Source organism: Chaetodon auriga, chromosome 6 (genome assembly GCF_051107435.1).
Source record: "Chaetodon auriga isolate fChaAug3 chromosome 6, fChaAug3.hap1, whole genome shotgun sequence".
NCBI lineage: Eukaryota > Metazoa > Chordata > Actinopteri > Chaetodontiformes > Chaetodontidae > Chaetodon > Chaetodon auriga.
Window position 1 is genome coordinate 9,244,914 of NC_135079.1, and position 21,623 is coordinate 9,266,536.

Genomic DNA, 21,623 nt, shown 5'->3' on the forward strand with positions numbered 1-21,623 from the left:
TTAGATGAAGTGATTTGGAGGAATGGCCTACCTGATCTGATCAGTGATGCTTCATCATTTTACTTAAGAAGGAACTTTCACCTTCACACACACCTGTAACCTGGTGGATGATCAGGCTAAAGATGGAAATCCTGTGGCTAGTTAGCACCAACAGGCCAGAGCACGCTGTAGTTTCAGAGGCAAAGGCTCTTGGTAAGGTCATGGACTTGATGTCTCAGCAGATGAGGCTGACATGTCCTTGGGCAAAGATAGTGGAGTTGGGGGAGTCAGTGGTCTGCATTTCATCAGGCTGTTGTGACTCTTCAATTCCACACTGGTGTCAGGGACAGTGCTTACTGTAAATACTGAAAGATGGGTGGTGGGCTCAAGTCTCGACCTCGAGTATGCAATGAGGCAATCTGCAACTCTATCAACTCTATTGCATGAAGATCAAACCACACACCATGATTAATCCACATGGTTAACAACCGTTGAACAATTTTGCCATGTAAGTGAACAGAACAAGATGCCCTTGGGACACCTGAGGGTGATCACTCAAATGGACCCCACAGGCAGTCCACGCTTTACACCATTCATGACCCACATGGGAATAATATAAAGCTCAAGATGGGCCTAACTCATGTGGGCCGACACGGACAGGTTGACATAGTTGTTCAAAAATGAGAGCTACATGGAGCATGAGACACCAAATTGCATATAGGCATTGCATGCAAGGCCATTATAGTGTAAAAAGCACCTGAGCCTGAAGGCAAAGCTCTCAATTTACAAGTCGATTTATGATACAACCTTCAGCTACGGTCACAAGTTTGGACTGTGGCTGAAATGATAACATCATGGATGCAAGCAGCTGAAATGAATTTCCTTTGCAGGATATCTGTGCTACCCCTCAGGGGTGAGGAGCTCTGATATACATGAGAGGCTCAAGTTTATGGAGTTTACATGTAGAATGTACATACATGTGAATAAGTAGATTAAATAGTCAGATAATTTGCATAACAAACTGTCCAGTGGCTAGCGTCAGAGATCTGTGGTTGACAGTAGTACATTTGTGCATGGTAAGCAGAATTTGTGCATGGTCATACTTCCCTGGATCAAAAGAAAACACAGAAGTTCACGAAACAATCTTATGTAACATTTAAGATTTCATTCATGAAGTCCACATGCATTGTGACATTGACTACTGTGCCTGTCAAGACAGAAATGACAGACAATAAATAAAATGGATGGAGGTCTCACATTGCAGCACTTCACCATGCGCACTATCACCGTAGCCTGACCATCTGCTTATTGCAGGCATTTTGCAGTAATGACTCTTCAGTCTCCTGAGCTGCAACCTCTGAGATGGTGAGGAGAGGAGAGCAATCAAAGCGTATTCAGCTCTGCCACAGTCATTTGCCCACTCTCAAAAAGCTATCACAGGGTGCAGCTGTAAACATTTTGCTCCTCAGCACTCCTGAGACATGCAGTCAAAGAGGATAGCAGCTATCAGTCTCTTCCACAGAGGAAGCCTGTGTGAATACGCTTTGCAAGCTGAATGCAGTGGAGAGGGCAGAATACATAGAATAGTCCTTGGAGCTGAATTCGGTCAAAAAAAAAACCTCATTATTTGAAAGGAAGAAGAGTGTTCTGAAGGCTATGCTGAAGAATTCCTTCAGTCTCTGTTGTTGATGTGCAATACCCCTACAATTTATGTATTTATGAGCAAGCAAAGATGTTTATGTTCCTTTTTAAAGGGCACACAAAGACACAAAATGAGGCTATATCAGCTATTTATATTCAGCTGGTGTGTAAACTGAGCCCTTTATCCATAGTGTTGACTGTCTGTATATATCCCTGACACACAGGGAATATTTGGATTGAATTTACTACAACTGCAGAGCGTGCAGGCCTTCCTACTTCCTGCACTGTGCAGAAGCTGTATCAACTCTTTAGAGACCACTGCCCCCTTGTGGCTCTTTGTCTTCTTTTATTCAGAAATGTCAGAAAAGTCAACATATCCAGAGACACATTAAAAGTATTACATTGGCGTCTTTATTTTAGAAGTTTGGGGATAAATAAGACTCATAAAGGATGGATTAGGATTTGAATAAAGAGACTGAGTGTTCCTCCTCGTGACTATTTTTGTACCATGACATGTAATGTGAGAAGACATTAGAAACACATAGCACACACACACACACACTCACACACACACACAGTGGCAGAAAAAAGCAGGTCCAATGGAAATAAAACCCAAATAAATCTTACTCTCATTCAGTAGACAGAAAACAAAGCTTCTGGTCAGTTTGGTGAATCGGGCTGTGACCTTTAACAAATCCAAAGGGGCTGACTAGTCATGTCAACTGAGCAGCAGCAGAGTTTTTTTTAGGGCTGCAGCTCCTCAGATGCTCACCAGCAGCTGTTGTGAATGCATGTGAGCTCATGCGAGCGCTTGTCTGGACTTTCCCATTCTTCTGATCGTTCAGCTCTGTCTGGTAAGCCTACAACTCTATTTATCGCTTGGACTAGACCAACCACCTCCCACTCTTAAACAAAATGAGAACAGCAGCCGATGATACTAATGCTCAAGAGTGAGAACAGACACAGAGGTAAAAGTCTAAGAATAGCAAATGGGCCCGTGAATGCCTGCTGCAGATTGCCTGTTGTATGCTGGAGGTCTATAGAAACATGTATGCATATGCATACGTGACAGCCATTACAAAAAAAAGGAGTAACAGAGTATCATAGTGTATCCTGAATATAGTTTAGTTTGCAAATAGTACATAAAAAATAGGAGTATTCTGCATATTTATTGACTTCCACTGCCACTTACTCATGCTATGCATAGGGCTAATTAAACCTGTCAATCTCCTCAGGAAACCACAGTTACAATGACTCTCCAGTGGACGGCTGTGGCTTTCTTCCTCTATGCAGAGATAGCAGTCAATCTCATCTTGTGTATACCCTTCATATCAGCAAAGAGGTACTGCAGTTCAACACACAAACCCAAAACACAGTCAACAGTTCATTCAGCAGCTAAAGCAGCAAAAGACATGTCCTGAGGAGGAGTTTGACAGCGAGAAAAGTGACAGAGGCAGTTTACACAGATCACCAGCAGATAGCGTCAGTGTCCTTTCTAACTGTATTTCATGAAGACTCACAGTGTCCCTTTTTACCTACTGTCTAGATGGCGTTCGGTTTTCAGCTTGAGAATATGGAACTGGTTATCTCCCTACTGGAACAAATGCTTCTTTACCATGATCATGGTTCTTATTGTTCTTTTCCTTGGTAAGCAATCTGCTGTGAGTCACAGACACTGAATAACACTGAGTAGATGTTGTCATCATCAGTGTCAGTCACATGTCTGTCCCCCCTGCCCGCTCTCAGATGCTGTCCGTGAGGTGCAGAAGTACTCAGGTCCCGAGCCCATGCAAGATGCCAAGGTGAACCCAAATGTGTATGACCATGTGCACATGAAGCTGTTCAGAGCCCAGAGGAACCTCTACATATCTGGCTTCTCCCTCTTCCTCTGGCTGTTGGTATCTTTCATTCCACACAATCAGAATAGCAACATAATGTGGGACCTTATCCAAATACACACTCTACTTTACCATCACACACAACTTTCTAATTCAATACTGAGGTCCTGTCCTGCCTTTTTTTTTTCCTACCGGTTTGTGTCTTTTCCCATTCCTGTGAACTCATCACAGTATCATGCGTCGGGTTGTCACCTTGCTAAACCAGATTGCTGTCACCTTGGAGAACAGTGCGAGTCTTCAGGCGCAGATGGACGGTGCTCTCAAGGCAGCCAAGCAGTACCAGGATGACAACCTGATGCTAAAACAAGTAATGAACTATGTGTTTTGTCTTACAGTCTTAAGGCCTTTTCCTTTCCTTTGTGTACCATCTACTGTAGTTCACTGTGTACCTTCTGTATAGCTTATAAATATCTGTGACTCATGTCCACCTTTGATACATGCTGTTTTTTTCACAGTGTTGTTGCTGTGACTTGTACTTGTATGCGCTCTGTAGTCTGCTGTCAGTAATTAAGGACAGTCCTTTGTGCTCAGGCTGTCCTGGACGAGGAAAGATCCATGTCAGCAAAAAACCAGCAACTGAGGCTGGAGGTAGAGAAGCTGGCAAATCAAGTGAAGGCTGCTGAGGAGGGTGAGTAATGATCACTTTCTTCATACTAAATAATCTGCAGTCATACCTTTTAAAACCAAAGAATCATTCTGAAATAAAATGTTCACGAGAAGCTATAATTCTGTTCAACATTAGCAGAGCATGGACCGCCACAGGTCATTTCTTGCATGCTGCTAGTTGTGGTATTACGAAAGAAGCTAATTTTAAGGGGCACTGATGATATATGGGGCAATTTAGAGATGCTGTACTGTTTGTGTGTGTAGCTGTGCGCAAGTCTCATGCTGAAGTGGAGGCCATGAGGAGGCAAGCCAAAGGTCTGGCACAAGAGTATGACAGACTATTGACAGAACACCATCAACTCCAGGTAAAGCACACATGTATTTCATATGTGCGTGCACCAAACCACAAACTACTCACTGTGTATTAACCTGACTAACACTGGAGTGATTCTATTTTTAATCCTTTACTTGATCCACAGAATCTCCAGAGTCCTGCAGACAAAAAGGATCAGTAACCACAGGAGTACAGTGACAATTGTTTTCAGGAGCTGCTTGTTCCATTTGTTCCATGGATGCTGCTTCTTCTCATTACACTGGAACTGTGTACTATACGCAGTAGGCCACCAGAGGCCATGTTTGTACTATCTTTTACAACTGCCTTTTTCCTTTGAAGTTTGAACTGAAGCACATGTTAAATGATTAAAGAATTAAACAAAAGGTAGCATGTCAAGCTCTCAAATGCTGTCCTTTAGTGAACCTAAAATCTTTTTTTGCATGTTACTCTGAGCAGTTGAAGTATTAGAGGTGTACAGATGAATTAAAATTTTCTCTAAGCAGCTCATTTGTATTGCTAACGCTAACATTTGACAATTATTAATATCTAACAACATCCCAGAAATACATTATGCTATTAGGCTAACCTTAATTGTGCATAGACCAGAGAAACAGTGCCTCCATTCAGCCCATAATGACTGATGCATACATGCTGTATAATGAGTTACTGCATCTTTATAGTGGTTATGAATTCTATTTTACTAATCTGACAACCATCCATGAATTTCTGTCACACGTGCATGTCACATGTTTATTATAAACCTTTAATCTAGACAAAAGCTGTTTCACTGTTGTTAAAAAGCATCTCTTTTGAACAGATGTTGAAATTCTTACAAATAATGTAAATGATCTTTTACGCTGTTTGACTCAGCTGTTTTGACATTTTGTAATTTGTTAACAGTCTGGTTGGTATACGACAAAGGCATGAACATGAGTAATAAACAAGACAAAACCCCAGACAGCCTGTTCCTCCTTGTCATGCTGAGATCAATCATGGTGTCACTCAAATTCGCTGGTAGCACATGGACACAAGAAGGATCACACAGTGAAAACAAAATGTTTCATAATGAGTACAGTCAGGGAGATGTGGTAGGTCTTTGTAATAAGCCTCATTATCAAAGCCAAAATAAAATATACAATACATATAAGATCAAACGGTGTCACGTTTTCCATAAAACTAACATTTTTCTCAGAGACAATTCTGGTAAACATCAGCTGCTCTACAAGTTTTGTATTGTGAGGTGATATGGTGCATATACAGTATTACTGATGAGTGTATCACGGCTGAAAAGGCAGTGCTGCAAAATGCCAAATTTATCAAATTTATAGCAGAGAATAATTACAACTCAAGGTCTACTCCTGAATTTGTTTCTATCACATGGCCCTCATTAGCAGCATCATGGAACTTTAGATGGTCAAACTTCATGATTACAAGCACCTACAGCTTCTCATCCATGTCGACTTAAAAGCATTCATTCATTCATTCTTGACCTTACAAACAGCTGTGTTAGCTTGCCACAGTACAGTAAGATTGAGAGAAGCTTGATTGTCAAAGCCACAAAGTGAAATGAAATAGTAATGTTACCGAAGGAATGCTTTGTTACATCTGGACAGGAAGTGGGAGTTTGCCCTCTGAATGCTAATGGAACAATCATTGAGAGGGCTGCTGTTCTTGTGTTGCCTCTAGGTTTGATCTGCTTGTTTACCCGAATCATCCACAGGCTGAGCCACTTTCTTTGCCTCAGTGTAACCACATTCACGGCTCCTCCGCCAGATGTGCCACAGAAACAGTCAACAGGCCTGTTTAATCTCTTCGGCTTCTCCTCTCAACTGAAAGCCCCACACACACAAGACTGACATGATGGCATTAAAACCATCTAATTCAGGCACCTTCACATATGTTCGGTCCAAAAAACCATTTCATCAAGTTTAATCATAAAAATGAAGACCGACATAGAAAACACAGCACACTTACTTGTTTTTCTACAAAAGTCTTCCATTCATGTAAAACACAAACACATAAATTTATACATTCCAGCATATTTTGTTTTTGAAAAGACTCTTATTTCAGGTATCGCACATCTAGACAAATCCTGTACAAATATATACTCTGTGTGCTATGAAAAGTGTCCACAGTGTGTGTTCCTCTATACATCTGAGGGGCTCCGTGGAGCTGAGAAGAAGTTATGCTGAGGCTCACAAGCGAGTCTCTCTGTCAGGATTGCAGTCCGAGGCCAGTATGAACTGCTCACGGTGCACAGAGCTGTTCTCCTTCCTCAGTGACTCCAACTCTGCACTCCCATTGGTCAGAGCATATTTCTCCTCCCTCTTAATATGTCTTTTGAGTAGAGCAAAGCCTGAAATACACAGGAAGAAGGACACTGTCCTCAAGCCCAGTGTCAGGCCCAGGTACACGATCCTGCAGAAAGAAGAAAGCAGCAGTGTTAGGGCTCAAACTGGGAGAGAGCCAAAGTCCCTGAAAGTAAGTCACAGTTTCAGTGAGTCATATAATCACTAACACAAATCAGGATGCAAGCCTTGTAGTTCTATGAACGTTGGCGCCATTTCAAAGCATTTTACTGAAACTTGGTAATTTTGATAACTTGTAGGACTCCTACATTCAATGACAATACTGCTGACTAAGTAAACAATCAACTGGTCTAATCTGGGGCAGAAGTAAAGGTTCAGGTTGTCCTTCAGGTCCTTAAAGGACCCACCTCCATGACTGGCAGCTTCTGAATTAGAGAGCAGCTTACACGGCCTTCCCTCTGGCATCCCCCGTGGCAAACCTACATGCTACACTACATATTTATAGCACTGGTGGTAAGAGTCTAACAATTAAAACGTTGTCTCTGTATGTTTCATTAGTCTAATAATTTTGTTAATGAGCATTACAGGGCAGTGCAGCGCTACTGGATATCACATACAGAGTTTTACAACAAAAGCCATACAGATCCAAGTACCTGTAAGCTGAGGTGTTATATATTCTGCATGCTCCTCTTCCTCCGCACATCTTGTATGCCCATTTGAGGCATGTTGTGTCAATTATGGCTCCAAAGTATATAGGTGCAGGTATCCCAGCTGTGGTGTAATTTAAAAGAACTTGTTACTTCGAACAAAGAGCAATTTAAGGGTTGCTGCAAGATATCTGACATCTGAAACTTATATTTACATTTATAGAAATATTTAATGAGGAGCATCATGTAATGGTCACATTAATTATTTCACTAATTCTGCTAAAACCAACATACAGTGAGATGAATGTCAGCTCTCAGGAAATTTCCGTGCACTTGACATTCACACCAAGCCGACAGTAATGTACAAAATGACAAAGATGGCTCTCACCGAGGGTGCGAGTGGCCAACGTGTGGATTCCAAGAGCAAGAGATTTCAGCTCAGGTTTAATGCACCTATAGAAAAAAAGACTGGAGCATTAAAGGAAACTCAACTTTTAAACCTTGCAACACTTACAGAAGGAAAATTATTTAAAATTTAGAGCTAGAAATGAAGATGAAGATGCTTTAATGCAAACGTGTCATTTTTTCTAGTTAGAAATATCTCCACTGACAACACTGCATCATGTGGAAATAACTCTGATAACAGCTGCGTGTGTAATCTGTCCAAGAATGACAAGATGATGTATTGCTTCAACGACAGGCTGCATGTGAGATGAGTCTTGTGCTTCCAAGAGTCCACAAGAAGGTTGTGGACAGACCTGACAAGCAGCATGAAGCCTGGCGTTCCCCCAAGAGAGATGATGAAGGAGCTGAGAACGGACAGAGCCAGGAAGTAAGGAAAGATTTTGTCACAGCTGTCTCTGTGTGGACACTGGCCCAGAGTGGCCGTCAGGTTTCCTGGCCGGGCATCAGCCAGTGCTACACACCTGCAATTGTCAAACACCTAACAAAGAAGAAAAGAACGAGTTTATCGATGAGAGATGAGCTGCAACACAGCAGGAAACTCTTCTCATGTCACACAAATTCAACTGACTTGCAAATGAACGAAACACTGTAATTAAGTCCAAATATTATGTCGTGCTTGTTCGTCAACTGTTGTACAGAGAAACATGAGTGTGTGTGACACATGAAGTCGGTGGTGTGTGTCTGACCGTATTTCTGCCAGAGCCAGTGGAGGAGGCGCATCCAGCCAAGCACGGGGACACGTAGGTGATCCCGTTCTCTCCACACACTGGATCCCACTCTCTTCTCGAGCACAAACAACCCGAATTACAGTCAGAGAAAAGGGACGGCTCCTGATAAGGCAAACCTTCCACTCTGCATGTGAAAACGTGAAGAAAATCAATATATTATTGACAGCTCATATGAAAAATTGATCAAATAAGAAGCCACGGCCATATGAAAGTAGAGACAGAGAAAGGCAACGCAATGCAAAAAGAAGCCAAGGAAGTGTGTTTGCTGAAATGATCCTTCCTTTGAATGCTACCTATTCCACTAAGATGTGAGGGAAATGCATCCAGACATCACGTACCCGGTGTACGACACTGTGATGCCTGCCACCTTGGAGTTCTCACAGCCCATGGCTAAGAAAAAGAGGGACAGGAAGTAGCCCAGCAGGGAGGTCCCAAAGGCAAATTTAGCTGCTCCCATGATACCCAGCTTGTACTTCTTCATGACAACCCCTCCAGAGAACATCCCCAGGGCCACAGCTGGGATGTTGATCATGCCTAACCAAACCGCAAAATACAACGGATTCTTAAAGGGACAGAGGATCAGGAAGCAACATGAGCAGGCAACATCAGGCAGCAACACCGCTCACTCGGGCTGTTACACTGTCTCCATTTCCATCAGGCTGACCTCACAATTGCTCTGTGTGCTTTTTTAAATCAGTGTTTGTCATTTTGATCGCAGTAAACCTGCTTGTCATTTTGAAGCTGCTGCATTTACCTAAGAGGGATGTGGGAGTTGGAGCATAAAAAATTCATCAAAAGCTGGCTCATGAAACACTTATGATGACTGTCCAGCTCACATCACTTTGCATCCTTAAATACTCTCCTTTCAGTGAGGCAACACAGGTTTTGAACAAGCTTGAAACTCATCTACAAAGATGAAACGAGCTGACTGAAATCATCCAAACAAGGTAAACATTATGAATTATCAAAACACTCTGCTTACCCATGAGAAAATTGGCTTTTGATGCTGACTGGCCATAGTGCTGCTCGATGTATTTGGGTTTGTAGGTGACCATCCCGATGAGAGAGTTGAACTGAATGATGGTGACACATAAGTAGATGATGTACACAGAATTTCCAAGGAGACTCTTCACTGTGGGCACAAACTCTGCGTGGGGAAGGAAGAATAGCACTCAAAACATAGGTAGTCGGTTTATAATTTTCATCTATAGCAGGCACACGATGCTCAGTGCTAGTGCTACTATGATCACACCTTTGGCCATCTGATGTAAATTAGCCGGCTCCTCAGGTCTGAACTTGTGCACCATGGTTGGGGAATCTTTGATAAACCTGGTTTGCTCTGGAGTGCAGCTGGTATCGTGTTTATCCACAGGCATGGGCAGCGATTTAGGCAAGAACCAGAAAGGAACAGCAGAAATGAGGGTGATGGTACCAGCGATGAGGTAGCCCAGCCACCACGCCCCCACCCAGCGGGCATCGCCTGGGGTAATGGTCACCGTCTCTGCATAGAGGTAAGAAGCCTATCAGCACAGTATGTGGATACGTTTTGCTATCAGTTACTATCGTTACATTTTCATTTGTTTTCTTTTATACTAACTTCTATGGAAAAGCAGGGTAAATGCATTCATAAAGCACAACTTGTATACAGAGTCAGTTTCAGGGTCAGAGTCAGTGCTTTACACACACTTGAAATGTAGGGATGTGGCAGAAGTTCAAAGACAACGTGAGATGTCTCCTGACTCGTTACACAGAAAGGTTCACAACAGCTTCAAAGTGTTTGCTTCCCAGTCAGATTATACTGAATCTCAAAATTTACCATGCCCTAATTAATTTCCTCTCAGCAGGTGGGTTATGTCTTTCGCACATTTAAAAGAGCCAATTTTTCGGATTTAGGGGGATCTATTGGCAGAAATGGAATATAATATTAATAATTATACATTCATCAGTGTAAAATCACCTAAAAAATATTTGTGGTTGTCTTACAGTGAGCTCTTTTATCTACAGAGGGAGCAGGTCCACTTCCACAAAGTCTGCCATTTTTCTACAGTACCCTAGAATGGACAAACCAGATACTGGTCCTAAAGAGAGCCTTTTGTGTTTCTCCTACATGCTTGGAAGGGGAGGGTGAGGAGAGGGGTTTTCAACCAATGTGCACACTCACCACTAGATGCCACTAAATCGCACACACTAGACCTTTAACACTGTAATGTACACAAACCAATTTCTAAATCCAGCTGTCCAGAGAGGGATGTGACTGCATCTCTGCAGTGTGAAGAAAGGAGAATCCACAACAACAACTTACAAAGCACAAGAACGTAATTTAATCAGTCGTAATTTATCAGTCCGACGAGAGCTCACTCACCCATGTCCACATAGCCGATGTCGACGTAGATCTTGGCGCACAGCGACCCCAGCAGGTACCCAAAGACAGGCCCAATAACCGATATGGTTTGGACACATCCTAGATGCAAATACCCTTCCTTAACTGATTACATTCTAAATGAAAAGACCTGAATCCATACCAAAGCTGCAAACGTAGACAGTGAGTAAAGTATGTTACCAATATAGAGGGCAGCGTTCTCGGATTGTGCATAGTCGTCGATGTAGGAGATTCCCAAAGGCTGTACTGGAGTCTCTCCAATACCACGCAGGACATTTCCCAGAAACACATAGATCCACATGGAAACGCTGGACTCTCGCTCACAGCCTACAGTTCAAAATGAAAAAAGAAAAACTAGATGATCATTTATGATTCAAAGCCTCAAAATATGACAATGAATAAATGTGGGGTTTCTTTGACAAACAATAAGGACTCTACTCCTAATCTCACCTCTAGAGGGCAGTACAGAGGGTCTGTCACCTGCCCTGGTGGACTCAGGTGAGCTTTCTGGACATGGAGAGAGGTTATTGGTTGAATTCACTGAAGATCTAACTGATGTTTCGATCTTATAGCTGCGTACAAAATACCAATGTGACTGTTAAACAAGGGAAGGGAGAAAGCATCAGGTATCGTTAGATACTCACAATGTGGAGCACAAAAACATACATCAGAGAGTGCTTATTCAAAGTCCAAGACATACTGTAGCTACGCTGCGTTTACTGTGCATGAAGACTGAAAGAGAAGAAATAAACAGACAGAATTTGCTTTCACACAGTCGTGACACTTTGCCTACCGGCCAATGATGAAATGAGGCATGGCGATCAAAAAGGTCCCAAAAGACATCACTACACATCCGATTGCTATGATCTTGGGTCGGTGGAGTTTGGCACCAAAGTAGCTCACAAAGGCAATCACCAACAAATTTCCTACAGGGTTGAGATGGTCAGAGAAGAAGATGGAGGTGCGTCAAAGGCATTAAATACATACAAAAAATTAGCCTACTGATGAGCGAATTTCAAGAAGTACTTTATATATACACAAGAAAAAGTCTTCAGAATAACAACTGCCTGAGAACATCTAAATTATTTTTAAAATCCAGAGATAAACATACTGAAGAAAGTGGCCTTCAAATTCATACAGCCGCATCACACACACTGTGCTCTTTTATTTAACCAAGGTTGAATTCGGAAACAGTCCACAGTCTTTTCATGAAATGCACTTGTCCTCCATCATGACGCTGGTTTGTGTCATGCGCTTTCATGCAAACTGGGTTTTCACAGAATTTAGGGGACAGATGTGTCTTATGACCCCACTGCTGTCTATGAGTGACAGTATCAACAGCCCTACCAGAGATTCGTGTTTATTTTGATCACAGCCAGCGTGAACATTCACATTTATCTGAAGCGTACACATACAATATTACATATTTTTCATTCAGTATCCCCAACCTGTTGTGCATCTGCACTAACCTTTACAAAATCTCTCGATTCCCAGCCTCCATGCTGTAGCTTCAAAGGGTTCTTCACTCATTAAGAGTCAATTAGGTATGTGTCCAGTGACTATTCAATGCTCAACGGGATCCATACATTCTATAGTGTCAAGCTCGGTGACATGCTGAGGATGTATTCATGGCTTACCTGCATTAGCATCTAAATGCTTCAAAATGTGCACAAGTAGCCAGCAAACAGGGAGACACATGGGCAAAATGGAACTGACAGACTCACCTATTTCAAAGCTCCCGTCTATGATGCCGATCAGATAACTGGGGATATCAAACCGCCTCTCTAGTTGTGTAATTGTGCTCTTCATGTAGCTGCCTGATAAAGCCTTGGCAAAGTAGGCGAAGGACAAGGCTGCAAGGAACATCTACAGAGATGCAAAAAAAGAAGACTGTGTCAAACAAAATGGCTCGAAAGGGCTTCAGTTACTTCAGTTAGTTAGTATTATTATTATTATTATTATTATTATTATTATTGTTATAAACTTCATTTGTATAACACCTTTCATACAGGAATTGCAGCTCGAAGTGCTTTACAAGAAAGAAATCACATGCACCAAGTGAGTGCTTTCCATAGAAAAGCAGAATGGACGTAAAAACAGATAAAAAAACAAGGGATAAGGATGAAAATAAAAATAAAGACAATGCATAAAAGCACACAATAAAGTATTAAAATCTAGGTAAAAACAGCAGAATAAGGATAAAAATCTGAAGAAGTCTAGTAGGACAAAGCTCTAAAAGAGCTCTTTGTCTGGTGTCTGGTGCTTTCTGTGGTTCTCAGACACAACAGAATCTTTTTCCTTCTGTACAGACTCTGATTCACCACAGGTCTGGATCACACGAGGCAGGCATTTCACAGCCACCTCAGAACGTCTCCTCATGGATGTATCTCACTGTGGGTCTTATCTGCCTGCATCAAATCACAGCATAAAATGATAAAATATAGGTTGAAAATAGATTATACAGAATGCATAACATCAAGTAAAATACAACATTTTAAAAGAATGCAGCAGTGTAAAAGCGCGAGGCAAAGCACAAAAGTTTCAGCTCTGGTGGAGTAACGGACAAAGGCTGCATCCCCAATTTTCTTTCAACTGTTGCTGGAAACCTTAAATAAACCAGCAGCAGATGATCGCGGTGTTCTTGAAGGCCAACAGTAAATGAGGGAGTTAGCGATGTAGCTTGATGCTAGTCCATTAAGGGCTTTGTATATGAGGAGGAGGACCTTTAAAATCAATCCTGAATGTTAGAGGAAACCAGTGCAGAGCAGCTAAAACTGGACTGATGAGCTCTCTCCTCTTGGTTCTGGTTAAAAGCTGAGCTGCAGAGTTTGAATGAGCTGAAGTCTCTCGGTGGTTTTTTTTTTTTTTTTTTTGGGAGGTCAGTAAATAATGTGTTACAGTAATCAAGTCGATTTAAAATAAAATCATGAATCAGCTTCTCAGCATCTTTTTGATTTAGAAATGGTCGTACTTTAGCTGTTTCTAAGGTGAAAAAATGAAGTTTTAGTCACCTTGTTGAGGATCTAGGATGACACCAACATTTGTAACCTCAGATTTAATGCAGGCAGTTGATTTCCCAGATTATTAAACACAATTTCTCTCTTTGTTTTAGAGCTGACTAATAGGTTTTGTCCACAGGAAATTATTGCTCATCCATTTTTTTTTTATTGCCAAGAGACAGTTAGTAATGGAGTCTATAGCTGCAGCATAATGGAAACATACATGGTGCTCTCTAATGATGTCACCCAGTGTTAGCATGTATAATGAGAACAGTGATGGGCCGATATTATTACATATTATTAATATTACTAGAGTTATTATTAGTGGTAGTGCAGTTCAAACATACTTCACACATTCATTTCAATATATATACAAAGATTTCCTGTATCTGAGCGTTTGTGCGTATATGCATGACTTGCAGATACACTTTTGTAAAAGGAAAGCTTGCAATGTTCTGTTGAAAGTTTGGTGCAGTATTGAGCTCCCTCTTCCTTTTGCTAAGCCACCTGTGGACACTGACAGCCAGTAACAAAGGGAGGATTAGAGGCAAGGCAAGTTTGATAGAGAAGCCAATCCCACAAGGACACAGACACATCCACTGCACTATGAACTGACAGACCAACTGACACGCAGCGTAATTGGAAACAGGTGAGAGGTAACACACACGCAGCCTGCAGGGATGAAAATAGCCCGAGCTCAGCAGAGACACACACACGCACATACATGCATCTGAAAGCAGCTATGAATTCAAATCCCAAAATTTTTGACAATTATGATATCACTGTTAAAACGTATTTTTTTTCCCAAAATCTCAAAATGTGTTAGAAATACACGGTGAATTCATAATTTACTAAATATAACAATACATGGTTTCATTACTCAGTGCCTTAATCTATTAATCTGCTATGAAATGAAGCCAATGAGCACAGTTTCTATTCTGGTCCTGAGTGCTCTGCATAACTAAAGCTGTAACATCAGGTACACATTAAGCTACTTTAAAATCCTGGTGACATGTACACTTTTTTGTACACTTTGTTCTTCTTTTTTTTTTTCTTTTACAGTATTTTTACATCTTTACTGTAATCTTCCCTGATAGTGAAAGTGTCTGTTAGTCAGTTGAGCTTTCTCTGCATGTCTGTTGCTGACAGACAGGAGACAGTTTGGTGTCATTCACAAAACACTGAGAACAGGCATATGAAACTTAAATAGCAAATGGTGAAGTATTATGCTTTTGGGAAAACCACGCGTAATAGTTGTGTCCTTACTGGCCAAAGAAGCAGAGAAAAGCTGAATCAAAAGTGGACCATGAATACGAGTAATGACCCTGACACCCTGAGCTGGGCTTAGTCGTCTGCTCCAGTGGCTCAAAACCTCAGTCTGCTTATGGAAATCCCAGTGACGGCAAATCTTACAGCAGCGCTGGCGTGGACGTTGCACACAGCTTGGACTTTACCACCTCAGCCATCATTTCAAACTTTAGATCACGTGAACTATAACCCCATTTGAGATACTGTCTAATTTAACTTGTTAACATTTTTGCTAACATTTTTCTCACTCAGTCTCACTTTCTCTGCAGCATGGTTTTACAGAGCGAGAAGAAGAAAGTCTCAAACCTGTGAGGAGCTAATCAGCGGCCGACTCAGGCTGTCTAAGGGGCAGGGGCAAGAACAAGGAAAAAGGGCAGCTGCTGCATGGGGCGGGGCACCAGCCTGCACAAAGGGGGGAAACACTTTTAAACCCTTTCTGTTATGTGACTCGGATTTAAATTATAACTGCTACACTTTTGTAATAAAACACACAGGGAACTATTTAACTATTTAGAAGCCTGTAGGGGCCAAAAATGTTCTAACATGTCGGGCAGCACTGCATCGCATTTTCTTTACGGAAAGAGCACCTCAGAGGGCTCTTCATCATCAGGTTTTCTCCACTGAAGGGGAACCCTGGAGGGCACATTATCAAACCCCCGAATGATCAGGGGAGCTGAGACGGACCAGTGGAGCTATGGCAACCACCTGGGTGATCTGCAGCCGATTAATATATCTCTCAGCACTGTAAAAGTGCAGGCTTTGCTCTAAAGTCAAGTGCGTAATGGCACAGAATATAAGTGGATATAATGCTTCTGCAGGATTGCTGAGGCATGATGCAGTCTCATATGACTGCACTGACAGTGTCTACTTGGAGATCTTAAACAGACATCAGGGCGTTTGCAATATGCCAAATGACCTTTTGACCGTTTTAAAGAAACCTGTGCCACTTTTTGTAACGTGGAACAGTGAACTCTCCTCTTAGAACACACTTTCAACATTATTTTATATTCCTCTTGCTTCATTGTTACTATGGGCAGCACCCTGCTATGCTCTCTATCCATTCATCCAGCCATCATCTATACCTGCTATGATTAATGCTTATATGATTTCATGTCACATTGTCTTTCTTGTGTGTTTACATTCGGTTTGCAATGGAGTTAGTTGACGCCCGGGGCGTCTCATGCAGACGCTAAAGGTTACCTTGTGCGTCCGTATGAGACACCGAAGAGCGAGACAAAGACCAGGCTCGAAGTTCATGGTCGGATTATCACATTCCAATGGAAAACACACATGGACAAAAAGGCAGCATGACTGGAATTCCTTATTATTGTTGCTTGCAGTTGCTCAACTACTTCACTAAGCAGCTTTTTAACTATTGTCCAATGTGCTTCTTAATCCAATAAAGAGGTACAGACCCTCTGTTCTGGCCTATTTTACTGAAGCACAAACTTTGTCTCAGGAATTTTTCACAACGACTTAATACCCAGACCAAAGGGCACAGAGAGCTGCTGCACTCAACACCTTTCATGGTCAACCGCTTGGCCTACCAGAAACATGCAGTACGCTCAACTCATACTTTCAGTGGTTATTGAAACATTCGTGGATTAACATCAACACGCAGAAAACACTTAAAGTGCTTTTATTCAGCTCGTCTTCTGTAAAGAATTTGCTCTTTAAATGAGAGACTTCACAGTACAGCAGAGATGCCTGCATTAGTAGCCAGAGGTTGCATTCACTGGCTCTCTTTCTCACATACATGTGATCCCAGTCACTGGAGAGATATTTATGTTTCCCCTCTTGGCCAGTCAGGTGACTTTGAAAATAACATATGGTCCCTCAGGCTGAAACACTTCAATCATGTTCTTGAGTCCGTTCTCTGTTAGATAACGCTGTCCCCACCAGCCTGCGTTACTGCACTTTTGCAGTTTTTTCCTCTTTTTTTTTCCACAGTACCTTCAGATTGGGGTGGCAGGAGCTCTTCACTGCAGAGGAGGTAGGGTTGTTGTGCAGAGTCCAGCTGCCTGTGGCTGTGTTGTCCATTTTCTTCATGGCAGCCTCGTACTGCACCTTGCCTGAGCTGTGGTATCTCTTTAGATGGCTGTCCTCTCTCACACCTGCTGGAAGGATTTCAGATGTAGAAGTCACAGAGCACATCATTAGAGGACTACATATTAGGAAAAGCATGCTTCTTGGACTAAAGTAAGGTTAAACATAGCGGCTTTTGCAAAAGGTAAGGTATGTCGAAGATTTGTATAGCCTAGCTTAAAACACTGGAAGGAATGATACACTGCATTTAGTGTATTTAAGACATTATATGATGCAGCTGTCTTGAGAAGTGTGGCTTTTAACTGAGTGATTTCAAAGCATCTCAGAATGACAATGTCAAACAAACAACCAAACAACCCAGGTGACTCTTGGCTGTACTAGTATGCAGCATGATCGCTATGTTGAGCATTTTTCTACATTGTTAGCCGTCAGACATTGATGTGAAATTGTGCCATAACAAGCGTATGAATTCTTGAGTTAAGGACAAATTTGTTGTGCGTAGTCACAGTGAACTTTGACCACAAAAATGTAATTAGTTGATCCTTGAGTCCAACTGGACCTTTGTGCAAAATTTGAAGACATTCCCTCAAGGCGTTCCTGAGATATCATGTTCACGAGAATGGTACATAATGCCTGACAGACAAGCTCTAAATGATGCGTCTGGCCTTGGCTGCTCCCCGCGTGGACACAAAAAACTAGGTAACCCTGGTGATAAGCGGGTAAAGAAACGCATTAATGAAACACATCACAATTCTCACTTTTTACAAGCATGATAATGCAAACGGCAGCTGTGGTTTTCAAAATAGAATGCAAATACATCTTTTAATGCAAGGCCGAGCAGAGGAGAAAACATGCCATCTTCTTAAAAAACCAGGGTAAATGACAATTTCACATCACAAGACAAACAAGTAATGATTCTTGACTGTATTCATACCAAATTTAAAATAAAGGTCACTTATGCCGACACCAGCAGCACGCAGTACAGCAGACTTAACGAGCCAATAGGTAGCTCAGTAAATACATTAAATGGGGTATTTCATGTTGGAGATGAACTGACTGCGGCTGATCTTGTCTAGAATACAAGTGACAAAGGCGCAGCGAAATGAAACATGCTCAAAAGAAGAAATTTGAAGATGGTTGTTGTAGAAAAACTAAATTTACCAACAACCAACAACTATTCTAATGCCTGAACAACTCTGGAAGTACAAGATACACTGGTTCAAACATTGATGCAGTGTGTTGAACAACCAGGAAAATCATGATCATCTGTCATCACCATCGACAACCTGAAGACACAACAGGAACCTCCTCTTCACCTCAGGTCTAGAAGAAACAAACAAAGTACCAGATTCATCGTATCACACTTTTTTTTTGTGGAATATTCTTTCATCTAACTACAACAGTTGTAGAATCGTCTCTTCAGCAGCAGTGATGATTCTTAGAGCTCATTAGAAACGGTGAAGGTTAACTTTAAGGGGAATGACAGAACTCAGCGATGAGTGACTGATAAATGTGTCCAGTCAGAATTCACTAATGACCGCTGTGCTACGACTGGGGTTCTTTGAGACATCTGGAGTCAATCAGGTTTGCTTCAGACGTTGCAAATGGAGTTTTTACGCCATCGTAACGTCCAATTTAGGATTTCAAACACTTCTTTGCGAGTGTGATCTGATCAATAATGTGACAGCAAACGGGTTTCAGGAGAAATGTAAACAATGCAATCTGAAATACAATCGCACCAACCAATCGCACCACCTGCTGTAAGACGCCGACCTAGAAAGGAAACGAGTGTGACCAGGAAAAATGAGTTATTTTAGTAACAGAAAGATAACCGAGTCGGTTCAGTCTGGTTCTTTTTCGACGATGACACGATGAGACAGAGATGCATATAGAATCAGAGAGAGCAGAGCGATGTAAAGAGCGGAGCTTTGATGCTGTTTAAAAGCCAGACTTCTTATTCAGTGACTTGACAAACTCCCTATGGATCCCTCCTCCGTGCAGCAAACCACACACACGGCTTTGAGCTGTGCAAGAAAAAGATGTAGCTGCAGCTGATGACATAAGGGCTTTCATGCTCGTCTGACTTTAACAGACGTTCAGTAGAACACAGTTTTGGCACAACAAGAACGTAAACAACAATGGCCTCAGTGTCTCTCTTTTATGCATCAAGGAAGCTCTTAGTTTTTAGAAAAAGCACATGCCAATTAGGGATGCACGTTGAAAGGAGAGCCATTCATCCCACCCTGTCATCATGTAACGATAACACGACGCTGACTTTACTTTTGTTAACAGTCTGCTAAATTGCATCCCACAAGTGTTTCACATACTGCTTTCATCAGTTTGCTTTAAAGCTTGTGTCTGACAGTGGGCTTTGCTCTGAGAGAGACTCTTAATGGGCTTCGTTCCCTGTGTACTGTATGCACAATGACTGCTCTCCAGAGCCAGTATGGGATTCAGACAAGAGTGCACAGTCAGGTCCATAACAGAGGGAGGGGGAGTTTCCTGAAGGTGACTGAAGTCCCTTTTTCATCTGATCATGGTGTTGAAACTGAATAATATTTATGCCTAAATATCACTGAGCAGCTACAGTTTAATCTAAAATTTCCTGTCCTTCTCCTGGTTTCCTCATAACATAATGCAAACATCAAACAACTGCGTGATAAAGTGATGTAAGGCCTGCCATGTGTATTCAATGATTAGCCTGGTGTAATTCTAAAAAGTGATTCATTGTCCTTTCAGGGCAGTGGCTGCCTTCCTGATCAAGATTCTTGACACTGGTGCTTGGCTGCTGTGGTGAAGGGCCTCTGCGCCTAAAATCACAGAGGCGCATGAATGCAAATCAACACTTTCTAGGGGCCCAAACTCTTTCCTGATGAAGACTAGAGATTCACGTCAAACAAACTCTGATGTGAAATACACCAAGAAACAAAGAGGGAACTTGTGTTGAGTTAATAATAACGATAAACGTAGCAACAATCACGTGACCTCCGTTATTGATCAACGCATACTGAGTTACCAGAGGAGCTTCCTCTGGATTCTGTAAATCCCCCGCTGTTCCACGGTCAGCTGAGCGACTGCGCCGCTTTCAGTGTTTGTTGATGCGGGACAGCGGGATAAATCTATAAATCTAATGATCTAAACATCACATCGCTGCAAATTTCACTACATTTTTAGCCTTGGTGATACAGAACAAAATGTCAAGGCAAAGGCACCCGCATGCTCTTTCAATGACTGACAGTCTTCAGCAAACAGAGCACCATGAGACTTACCCAACTCGGAGCTTCGCCCCCTCCCTTCGCGGCGCGTCTAACTTCTTATTTTAAGATAAAAAAAAAAAGGAGGCAAGAAGAATCCTGTCGTTTCACATCAAACCGACCCTCCTCTGTTCAAGCCCTTTGCTCATACTGTACACGCTCCTCGGCTGCGGAGGACGGCGTGTTTCGGCGGAGGCGACAGGGTGGATACTGAGCGCCGCGTTCACGGTGGAGCACACGTGATGCGCCAAAAAGCTGCGAAAACTACTTGTCGTGGACGATCCCACCTTTCCACTGAGCGCTCATGAGATGTTCCTGCGAACATCTGCAGTGTGTGGGCAAACCGTCAACACAAAGCCATGATTCAGATGTCCGCAGTTAATAATTAATCTATCAGACCTGCAGCATGTTGTGGCATCAATGTGCCAGGGGGACAGTGGACCTGCTTTCCGCGTCATTTTGTTCAAATCTAGCACGCAGATAAAGACGATGCCCCTCCGGCTGCTACACTATATGTTTACAGCTCGCAAGGATGGCTCACATAATAAGATGAGTGCCAAGTAAACGCATATCATGCAGATGAGGACACATGTAAACTGAGAAAATGTAATCCTGATTAAGAGGGTGTGGACCACGTCATGTTTGCCAAATTTGGTGCCGTTAAATGGAGTGCATGACTGCCTTTAAACTATTCACCCACTATGAAATTGAACAGATAAGTATAATTAACTGTCTTGCATCATGAACCATGAGCAAGTCTGTTATTCTAAATAATGCAGGTGCTGTTTGACTGAAGTGAAATCAATCAACTGCAGTCAGTTTGATTACAATAAGTCATGAAGTCACCAAAATAGGCTGGCAAATAGTGAAAACTGAATCATGCTCCAGATAAAGTTCAGCTCTTTGCAGGAACTAATTAGACTGCTCACTGAACTCGTCTTGACCCAGGAAAGTAATGGAAAGACGCAGATAAATGAAAGGATGTTACAGTCTGAAGCTAAACGTGAATCTTGAGGCTTTAGACTGCAG

At 42.1% G+C, this 21,623-nt stretch overlaps 2 protein-coding genes across 4 annotated transcripts; one reads left to right on the plus strand and one right to left on the minus strand.

The window, feature by feature from the left end:
- Positions 1 to 2,359: 2,359 nt before the first annotated feature.
- bcap29 (B cell receptor associated protein 29) lies at positions 2,360 to 5,415 on the plus strand. The gene is made up of 8 exons (XM_076732638.1): positions 2,360 to 2,474; positions 2,856 to 2,962; positions 3,167 to 3,267; positions 3,367 to 3,514; positions 3,690 to 3,825; positions 4,050 to 4,146; positions 4,389 to 4,489; positions 4,604 to 5,415. Exons 2-8 carry the CDS (start codon positions 2,871 to 2,873, stop codon positions 4,637 to 4,639), a joined length of 711 nt encoding a protein of 236 aa, XP_076588753.1. The 5' UTR covers positions 2,360 to 2,474; positions 2,856 to 2,870; the 3' UTR covers positions 4,640 to 5,415.
- Positions 5,416 to 6,373: 958 nt separating this feature from the next.
- slco1c1 (solute carrier organic anion transporter family, member 1C1) lies at positions 6,374 to 20,806 on the minus strand. Of its 3 annotated transcripts, none has more exons than XM_076732634.1 (15): positions 20,610 to 20,806; positions 17,248 to 17,411; positions 12,712 to 12,853; positions 11,781 to 11,913; positions 11,438 to 11,559; positions 11,168 to 11,314; positions 10,970 to 11,068; positions 9,860 to 10,108; positions 9,590 to 9,754; positions 8,946 to 9,141; positions 8,566 to 8,731; positions 8,173 to 8,357; positions 7,803 to 7,867; positions 7,421 to 7,538; positions 6,374 to 6,876 (listed from the first exon to the last, which is right to left on the minus strand). In XM_076732634.1, exons 2-15 carry the CDS (start codon positions 17,341 to 17,343, stop codon positions 6,654 to 6,656), a joined length of 2,106 nt encoding a protein of 701 aa, XP_076588749.1. In that variant the 5' UTR covers positions 17,344 to 17,411; positions 20,610 to 20,806; the 3' UTR covers positions 6,374 to 6,653. The 3 variants fall into 3 exon arrangements, with proteins under 3 accessions (XP_076588749.1, XP_076588751.1, XP_076588752.1); XM_076732636.1 differs by having other exon boundaries at positions 17,248 to 17,408; positions 20,610 to 20,802; XM_076732637.1 differs by lacking the exons at positions 17,248 to 17,411; positions 20,610 to 20,806 and having other exon boundaries at positions 11,438 to 11,582; positions 12,712 to 12,845.
- Positions 20,807 to 21,623: the final 817 nt, after the last annotated feature.

Bases quoted from the DNA above. Each gene is read 5' to 3' on its own strand.
- bcap29 (XM_076732638.1), top strand. From the start codon at position 2,871: ATGACTCTCCAGTGGACGGCTGTGGCTTTCTTCCTCTATGCAGAGATA. The intron at 4,147-4,388 runs GTGAGTAATGAT...TTGTGTGTGTAG, and splicing joins AGTGAAGGCTGCTGAGGAGG to CTGTGCGCAAGTCTCATGCT. The intron at 4,490-4,603 runs GTAAAGCACACA...CTTGATCCACAG, and splicing joins CAGAACACCATCAACTCCAG to AATCTCCAGAGTCCTGCAGA.
- slco1c1 (XM_076732634.1), bottom strand. From the start codon at position 17,343: ATGAAGAAAATGGACAACACAGCCACAGGCAGCTGGACTCTGCACAAC. The intron at 11,315-11,437 runs GTGAGATTAGGA...TTTGAACTGTAG, and splicing joins CTCTGTACTGCCCTCTAGAG to GCTGTGAGCGAGAGTCCAGC. The intron at 9,142-9,589 runs GTAAGCAGAGTG...CGGTTTGGTTAG, and splicing joins AAAAGCCAATTTTCTCATGG to GCATGATCAACATCCCAGCT.